General features: G+C 38.5%; 2 protein-coding genes across 2 annotated transcripts; one reads left to right on the top strand and one right to left on the bottom strand.

The window, feature by feature from the left end:
* Positions 1–370: 370 nt before the first annotated feature.
* Positions 371–1,867, top strand: LOC117315686 (putative nuclease HARBI1). The gene is made up of 2 exons (XM_033869998.1): positions 371–896; positions 1,369–1,867. Exons 1-2 carry the CDS (start codon positions 563–565, stop codon positions 1,746–1,748), a joined length of 714 nt encoding a protein of 237 aa, XP_033725889.1. The 5' UTR covers positions 371–562; the 3' UTR covers positions 1,749–1,867.
* Positions 1,868–4,046: 2,179 nt separating this feature from the next.
* Positions 4,047–7,217, bottom strand: LOC117316019 (trihelix transcription factor GT-1-like). Its single transcript, XM_033870508.1, has 4 exons — positions 6,896–7,217; positions 5,973–6,041; positions 5,797–5,853; positions 4,047–4,860 (listed from the first exon to the last, which is right to left on the bottom strand). The coding sequence occupies exons 1-4, from the start codon at positions 6,957–6,959 to the stop codon at positions 4,589–4,591; spliced, it is 462 nt and encodes a 153-aa protein (XP_033726399.1). The 5' UTR covers positions 6,960–7,217; the 3' UTR covers positions 4,047–4,588.
* Between the last annotated feature and the right edge of the window lie 1,685 nt (positions 7,218–8,902).

Consider the following 8,902-nt stretch of genomic DNA (forward strand, 5'->3'; position numbering starts at 1 on the left):
AGGGTTGTATTCGATTCAGCAACTCTACAGTGACTCGGGTTGTGGCTTGCACATGCGCTCTATCTAACAACCCGTGTATCGAATCGAACGGACCGGAAGAGGGTAGAGCGAAAACAACATGGCGGACAGAAACATGGTCATGAGCTTACTACCGGTAATTATTGATGATATCATGGACATAGAAGAAGAACTATCAATTATGGATGAAGAAGAGATCGAAGAACTCGTGTTGGTCAATGTTGGAAGTACAAACCGCAGAATTATCCCAAAAGTTATTGGGTTTGCAGAGGAAGTGATACCCCAATACACGGAGACAGACTTCCGACGTGACTTTCGTGTTTGTAAGAATACTTTTGAAAGACCTATTGCTGAGCTTACGCCTGCTATTGAATACACAATACGGGAAAGTGGAAAGGAAGGACTTCCGGTAAGGAAACAACTGCTAGTGTATTTGTGGTACATAAGCAATCAGGACAGTATTAGAGAAATTAGCCGTTTGTTTGGTGTGTCAACATCAACCGTCCACAGATGTATTCGACGAGTTTCAAAGGCATTGTGCAGCATGCGCCAGCATATCATTAGGTGGCCAGGTTTTGGCACCCAAGGCCTAATATCTGAAGCTATATCTGAGCGTGTTGGTCTTCCTAACGTCGTGGGTTTTATCGATGGGACACATATTCGTTTAAGTCAGATTCCCAATGACGATACCGATTACATCAACTGCAAAGGATATCCATCTATTGTACTGCAGCTGGTTGTAGATGATCAACTTCTCATCACAGACTGTTATGTTGGATGGCCTGGTTCAACACATGATGCCAGAGTGTATCACAATTCACCGTTGCATGACAAACTAGTGAGAAGGGATATTCTTGGACAAGACAACTTTATCATAGGTAAGATTATTGAATTGTTTGGTCTGTTTTAAAATTCTTAAATGTCTTCATCAACAGTTATGGTGTGGTCCTTAAAGTTTAAAGAACCATCATTATGTGGGAAACAATATTGGTTTCTTTGTTTCCTTGCAATTATACAGTGATTGATGATCTAGTCCGAAGGGTTTCCGACTACTGCAAATATGGAAATTTACGTGCAGGGTAAATTTACTCTAATTATGCGAATGTTACTTTACAGCGAAAAATTCTCCCACGTGAATATCATGTAATGCGCTAAATAAAAATGCGAAGGTACAGTATATGATCGCAAAATTTACCCCCACGCGTATTGTTTACCTATCGAAATCGTGAAATTAACCCCCCACGGTAAATAACCATGTTTACAGTATCTGATCGGCTGTATATTAATATCTGAAAATAGATTAATTATAAAGTACACAATTAATAATAGCATTGTACAAATAAATTTCAGGTGATGGAGCTTATCCACTTTCAACATCATTGATGACACCCTTTAGGGACACTGGAAGATTGACACAGCCACAGAAGCGATATAATCGCATAGTTTCATCTGTACGGCAAAGTGTTGAGAGAGCAATTGGCCATTTGAAGAGCAGGTTCAGAAGGCTCAGAGATGTGTACTGCAGCGACGTAGCCAGTGTATGCGACCTGATCATGTCAGCCTGTGTTTTGCACAATCTTTGCATCCTTTGTGATGATGGAGTGAATGATTATTTTGAGGATCCAATCATTAACAACGTTGTGAATAATTACCCAGCTGTGTATAGAGACACAGCTGCTGGTGTGTCAAAAAGAAATAACCTTGTTGATTTGTTATCTGGACAAGAGTGAATGTTTAATTCAATACATCCAAGAAACTTCATACTCAACTGAGATAGAACCAATTATGCTACATTCTGTTTCAGATTTAATATGTGAAAATAAAGCATTACTGAAATCTGTGAAACATATCTGACATGTATTTTCTGTTTATTTACTATGCATTATGCAATTGCCAATTTGACTCGATATAAATCTACCCCTTTTTAGACCCCTGCCGTTTGAAAAACGGGGGGACTATAGGTTTACCCTCCGTCCGTCCGTCCGTCCTTCCGTCAGTCCCTCCGTCAGTCCGTCCGTCTGTCTGTCTGTCATGCAACAGTTGTCCGGACAACTCCTCCTAAAGTACTACTCCGATTTTAATGAAACTTGGTATACATGATCAGTATAACATGTAGTTGTGCATCCCACATTTTTTTTTTTTCAGAAAAAATAATTTTCAAAATGGCCGCCAGCTTCTCATTGGTTGAGGCTTGTCCGGACAACTCCTCCTAAAGTACTACTCCGATTTTAATGAAACTTGGTATACATGATCAGTATAACATGTAGTTGTGCATCCCACATTTGTTTTTTTCCAAAAAACATTTTTCAAAATGGCCGCCATCTTCTCATTGGTTGAGTGGGCAGGCAGGGGACTTGGTATTGCTGTGCAATACTATCCAACCTTGTTATATATGGGCCTTTTGGTTACAACAGAGCACACCTGTGACCTTGAATGTTAGTCAAGGTCAAAGGATTTATTTGAACAAACTTGGCAGCACTTCAAACATACTACAGGCCCAATATCAGGTCCCTGAGGCTCTTGGTTATTGAGAAGAAGTTGTTGAAATGGAAAAGTTGACGCAGACACCGTGCCACGGCATAAGTTCAAAAATTGAGGAAAAAAACACAACCAAGTGTGAAGTATATGGTACACGTCGTGCAACAGAGAATTATAAACAACAATCCACATACATTTGTATATTTCAACAAGTTCATATTTATTTAAAAACAAAAATAATGTAAAAATCATCTTCACAAACAAAACAAATTGTTTCTGCTTTTTCAACAATAAAATGATAAACATCCTATTAGAAAATTGGCCATAAAGAACAAAGTAATAAATTTTCTTTAACCTTACACTTTTGGGGGATTACAAGTAGTCTGTTTACAATGTCATACATGTAATAATGCCTACCTAGCACAATGAGATAAATAAAAATGTAGGTACACCAGGAATAAAATAAAATGTAAAAAAAAAACTACATAAAAAGTGTAGTAAATGCAACAAATACTTTTGTGAATTGAACAAAAACATCAAAACTCACCATAAAATAAAACAAATCACATACCTTGTACTTTATGTAAATAATATCATAATGACTTTCAAATGACTAGAATGTCCATTTAACACATATACATGGAAATTAAAATTTGTATTAAAGTAGATTGCAATCTGGTCATAAAGGACACATCCAATATTGTCTGCAGACACCCATACCTGTGCTTACTGGAAGAAGGTGCTAAGCACATCTTTAGTTATGCCAGTAGGGCACTGCCAACTATATGCACTTCTGTCACAACACAGCATTTTTGCAGGGATGGTGTCTATGATACTGTGGCCAAATGTAACTTGGCCTACAAGTTCATTTAGTAGTTTTGCCCACCAAATCTTGTCCTCCTCTGCGACAAGGACAGATCCAACAATAAATCTTAAAGATGGAATGTTTTTCAAAAACAATAATACTTGAGCTGGTGCGAGGCATGAGGTATGGGTTTGTGAGTATGCCGTCAACAATGGTAATCTAGCTAGATAACTGGCCAGCAGATTCATACATGACAAAACCTCTATTCCAACAAACTCTATTCTTTTCAATTTTTGAAGGGCTCCTAATTCGATAGCCTCACATATTTTGGCAATGGTTGCAAGGTGTTGGGATTTATAAAACTTGTTGAAAAAATCCTTATTTATTTTCAATACCTCGAGACCTTCAATTTCTAACAGTGTTTCTATAAGAAGATCATCTGCCATAACATGTAAATGTGTTCGGCTTCTGTAGATAATATGTTTCAAGTGCTTATTTGTTTGGGCTAAGTTACAACAGTCTTCTGGTGACAAATAGCACAAAATTGAAACAAAAACATCTGCTGGAAGATCACTGAGACACCTGAAACATCAAGGTGAAAACCCATGTATTGGACAATAATCATTATTGAATCAGAGAACCAGTCATTTGATTTTAAAAGATGTGACATTTTAACTTTCAAAAACCTATTGCCAAGAGGCAAACTATATATTATAATATATATGATACATTTAGTATGATATAATGTTTCTTTTGCTTTAATTTGTTCTATTTATTGACTTAAAATACCTCTCCCACTACGAGTTAAGGTCATAATGAAGGAATCCACTTTTTTCTTGACCTTTGAACTAAAATGACCCTGACCCTTGTGATCCAGTGATCTTTAACTTTATTAACATGATGCCTTGTTTAATTGACCTGTGAACCCAATGACCTTGACCTTGGAATTTTGTTAACATCATTTTAGGGATGGATGGACCACGGACGACAGGCGATTTGAATAACCCACCATCACTTGGGTCCAATTGAACAATCTATGATAAATCTGGCTTTTCAAGTACTTTCAAAAATCTCTCCAAAAGTTTGACTTTATCGTCATGCATCGACTTTAATACTTTCATTCTTTCCTCTTGCCTTTTTTCAATTTGCTCCAAGACACTTGTTGAGGATGCTGCTGGCCTTTTCCTCGTCTTTTTCCTCTGTGGTGTACTTGTAGAGGTGTCATCGACAGAAAGACTACACAATGTAGCCTCTGGGGTAGTTCCTGCTCTACAGCCGTACAGCTGATCAAACTCCTAAAAAAAAACGGCAAGTCTTCGTTCCATTACCACTCTTATTGTTGTGGTCTTTGGCAGACTTGTAGTCTTTTTTCATAGCCTTAAACTTGTTGTCACATTGATCTGGAGTCGCAGTAATATTTTGTTCTTTAAGCATTGTGGAAATCTGCTTCCACAAGCTTTTGTGTGTTTTCATGGACCTAAATTCTCCATCCATGCTAATGCGATGGAGAAGCAGGGCCCTAGCTTCATCTTCTCGCCATGACTTGGCCAATGGAGGATCTGTAATGTACACACAAGAGAAAAAGTTCATTATTGAAATATAAAACAAACAAAAATCAGCAAATTACAGACATCCATTGGAAATCATATCATGCCAAGAATGTACAGATGATGAATTTTTTAATATGTAGGAATTAATTCTACACACTGTATTTTTGACATAACCACTGTATTCAACAATTAAATATTAAACTGCATTTGATGGTATTTATATAAACAAATTCAGAAATATCACTGTTTTCGGTAGGTTATGAATCTGAACCCATACCCAAACTTGAAGTGACGAGTTGTGTAGCAGATTTGACCTAAACTAACTTTTTCTTTGATGTAGGTCAAAATTTACGGTAGTGTGACCTACCTAATTTTGATACATGACACACTTCCTAACACAGATGAACACTAAGAAGTTCCTGTGACAAGTAGCATAGGAGATATAGTTCGTACAAGATGAGTACAAAAAGACACACAGAAGGACACAAACAAAACTATAGTCCCGTCTGGTTCTTGATAGGAGACTAATAAAAAAAAATCTCGAACACAAATACCTGAGTACAAAATTTCCTATTAAAAATCAGTTGAAGAGTTAACAATATTACTTATTGGACAAATGTCCGACCAAAGATATGCTGAAAGACCGATACGCTGCCAACAGTACCTCCAACCCCCCATCCACTTCTACGCAAAAATAAATTTCAATGCTTTATACACGATTTAATATTTTCTTACTTTCCATAAATGTGTTTATATGCCTAATTTGCAAAGTTCTGGTCCAACAGTGATTATAGGAGATAATTCCATTTTTTTATAATTCCTGGGTATAATAGGGTGGGGGCCAAAAGGACCAAAACGGACCAGGTGAGCTAAAAACAAATTAAACAACAAAGTAAGGTAGGTTGGGAAAGGAAAACACAATTCTGTTTTCTTTTGACCTAGTACCTGTTTCACTGCTTTCTTCGATTTCCTTGCTGTTATCCAAACTGTTTTGATTTGTATCTGTAACAAAAACAAAGAACATTAAAGGTTATCAATATCTAATGGATCACATATAAGTACAAATGACTTAATCCCATTGTCGATTGATCATTATGACAGCTGTTAATATTGGAACTTACCAGAAATTGCATCAGCATTTCTCATAAGCAGAACAAGCTCTTGCTGAGCATCCCTTTTCACTTCTTGATCTGAAATGAAGAAAATTAATGTTATATAATATATTTATAGAAAAAAAATTAACAAACCGTGAACGATGAAGTACATGTATTTGTATTTTGTTGACGTTACAATATATGAAAGGGACATGTTCCTTTAAACATAAGCTAAATAGTCTGATTTCTGATTTATATCCCTCATCAACATGGTCCTACTGGAATTCACAACAGATGTACACAGGATATTCGGATGGACAGACATCTGTCAAAATGTCTATTACGTGAATTTACGTCTAGTGTTAGGGCCAGAGGAAACTTGGACTAGGTCTTCCTCAGTCAGGTACCAATAAATTCTATGAATTGCTGTCGGCATAAATCAGGAGAGAGAAGATACAACAGGACCAGACCAGACCACGATTCAAACCTGGACTCTTGTGAATTCTAGACACATGGTTTAATAATTGTAAGTGATCTGGAGGTCAGACCCTGGAGTTGAATAATTCCTTCAGGGTAAATATTAATATTATATTGGAATGTACGTCCATGGAAGCATGTCTAAATGGCCATTTTAACCAATTGTGCATTGAGTTAACGGCTGGTTCTTTATAAAATACCATTTAACTTGGTATGAAACCCTGTGGTTTACTGTGTATAGTCAGTCATAATACAGGGAAAATGTTAACGAGTGTACTGGTGTCCACAGCAGGTTGATTAGTTCTCTTACACTACATTGTAGATAGTTTAGCATTATTTGTGCAATGTAGTGTTGTATATAGGGGCCTGAGGATACATATGACATAATTAAATATTTTTCAATATGTATCATAAAATCATAAAATATTGTGTATTTATTATGAAACAAAGTCCTTTTTTTTAGAATCGTTTACCTGTTGAGTTCAACCTGGCTACAAATGCCTCTGGTACCGAGACGCTGTATTTTTTTCCATCCATGGTCACATTTATAACCCTGGAAACAATAATGTTAAATAAGAATCAATCAAATCAAAATTATATTTATTTCATTTCGGCCATTATGTAGACAGAGTGACCAGTCAGTCAGTTCCCGTGTTCTGACCTGGGGTTCCATGGCAAAATACGTCCAGAAAACCAATATACATGTAATAAGAAGTTTATTAACAGCAGGCATTGACATTAATGTAAGACCGGGGCCAGACCCCTAATAATCAGGAAGGGCCCCCTGATCTCCTGTCACTGGTGCACGTGTGGCACCCGACTACTGTATATTCGTTAATTACGACGAAATGTCACTGACAATTTACCTCATAATATCATATTTTTACATAATCCGTTGATTAACCTTAATAATTGCTTATAAATTTATGAAATGATGATGCCTATGCAATTGATCACTTTGTATACTTACTTTTCGCGCACCACGGACGCCATCTTGAACTCGATTGATCCCGGTAAAACGGGGAGCACACTCTTGAACTATGACCCCAACCCGAGACGACCAACCCGACGCGTTCGATTGACTGTCTGGGTCTTTCGGGTTACTCGTGTCACCCATTCGAACACAGCCCAGGCCGGTAGATCTCTATCTTTGCAAAGCTTGAGACGATCATGGTTAATCGTTACAAGTTTCTTCCTGAGCATTACTTCGTAGACGTAATCAGTGAGTTTACGTACCACTAATGCGGGTCCTTTCCAGGTTGGGGACAGTTTACTGCATCTTCCCTTGACTGTAGCTGTATCTAGAACATATACAGCATCACCCATTGCGTATGATCTAGTATAAGCTTTAAGGTCATAGTCACGCTTGTTGATAGCTTGACTCGTGACCAGCTTACTACGAGCGAGTTCATGAGCACGCTGTATTTCTGTAGCTAGAGTCGAGACATACAACTCATAATTCTCAGAATCTTCATCAGGATGAGGGCCTGGGAACACAAGTTCAACTGGTGTGTTTACTTCCCTCCCCAACATTAACATATTAGGTGTGAACCCAGTACTACGATTTACAGCCGATCTGATAGCCCCCGCTAACTGCGGTAGGAATTCGTCCCACTGGCTAGTGGACCGACTTGTGAAACACCGTACTGCGTCCATTACCATGCGGTTAAATCGCTCAACCTGTCCGTTGGCTGATGGTCTAAATGGTGTTGTCCGAGCTTTGTGTATCTTGAGCTTTTCACAAAGCTGTTTGAACAGGTGACTCTCAAAGTTTGTCCCTCGGTCTGTGAATATCTGAGAAAAACTGATTAACAGCAGCCCTCGCTGTGTCCTCCGCAGACTGATTCGGAAGTGGGATACATTCTACCCATTTGGTGAACTGGTCCACTATCATCAGGATATAAGCGTTGTTGCTACGCGTAACAGGAAACGGCCCCATGAAATCCAAATGAACGCGTTCCATGGGCGCGCTGGCATGATAGGATGTTAATTTAGCCCTTGCCTTCCTGCTCGGCTTCTTGTTGCGATTACACGTTGGACATGAAGCAACATAGTTTCTTACATCCCTTGATAAGTTGTACCAGTAGAACTTGGTTTTACATCTTCCGATTGTCCTCTCCTGACCTTGATGTCCGGCGGACGGCAAGTCATGAGTAAGGGCCAAAATCTCCTTCCTCAGATTTTCGGGGACAACCAAGAGTTTGCTAGTTAGACAGCTTGCATTCCGCTTCCACAAAACACCATCGTCATCAAGGGCAAACAGTTCCCTGTTAATCCAATAATGTTTTATCTCGGGGCTGCTTAACATCAAAGCATCTTCGGCGGGAGTCTGACGTGATCTAAGCCAAGAACATAAAATGCTTAGCTTAGGGTCCTCCTGCTGAGCTTTAATAATATCTGCCCAAGTGTACCCCAGCACCCAGATGAGTTTGTCGCGGCATCGTCAACGGAGTCAATAAAATGGCTCCACTCGCGGTGCC

The sequence above is a fragment of the Pecten maximus genome, chromosome 17, assembly GCF_902652985.1.
Source record: "Pecten maximus chromosome 17, xPecMax1.1, whole genome shotgun sequence".
NCBI lineage: Eukaryota > Metazoa > Mollusca > Bivalvia > Pectinida > Pectinidae > Pecten > Pecten maximus.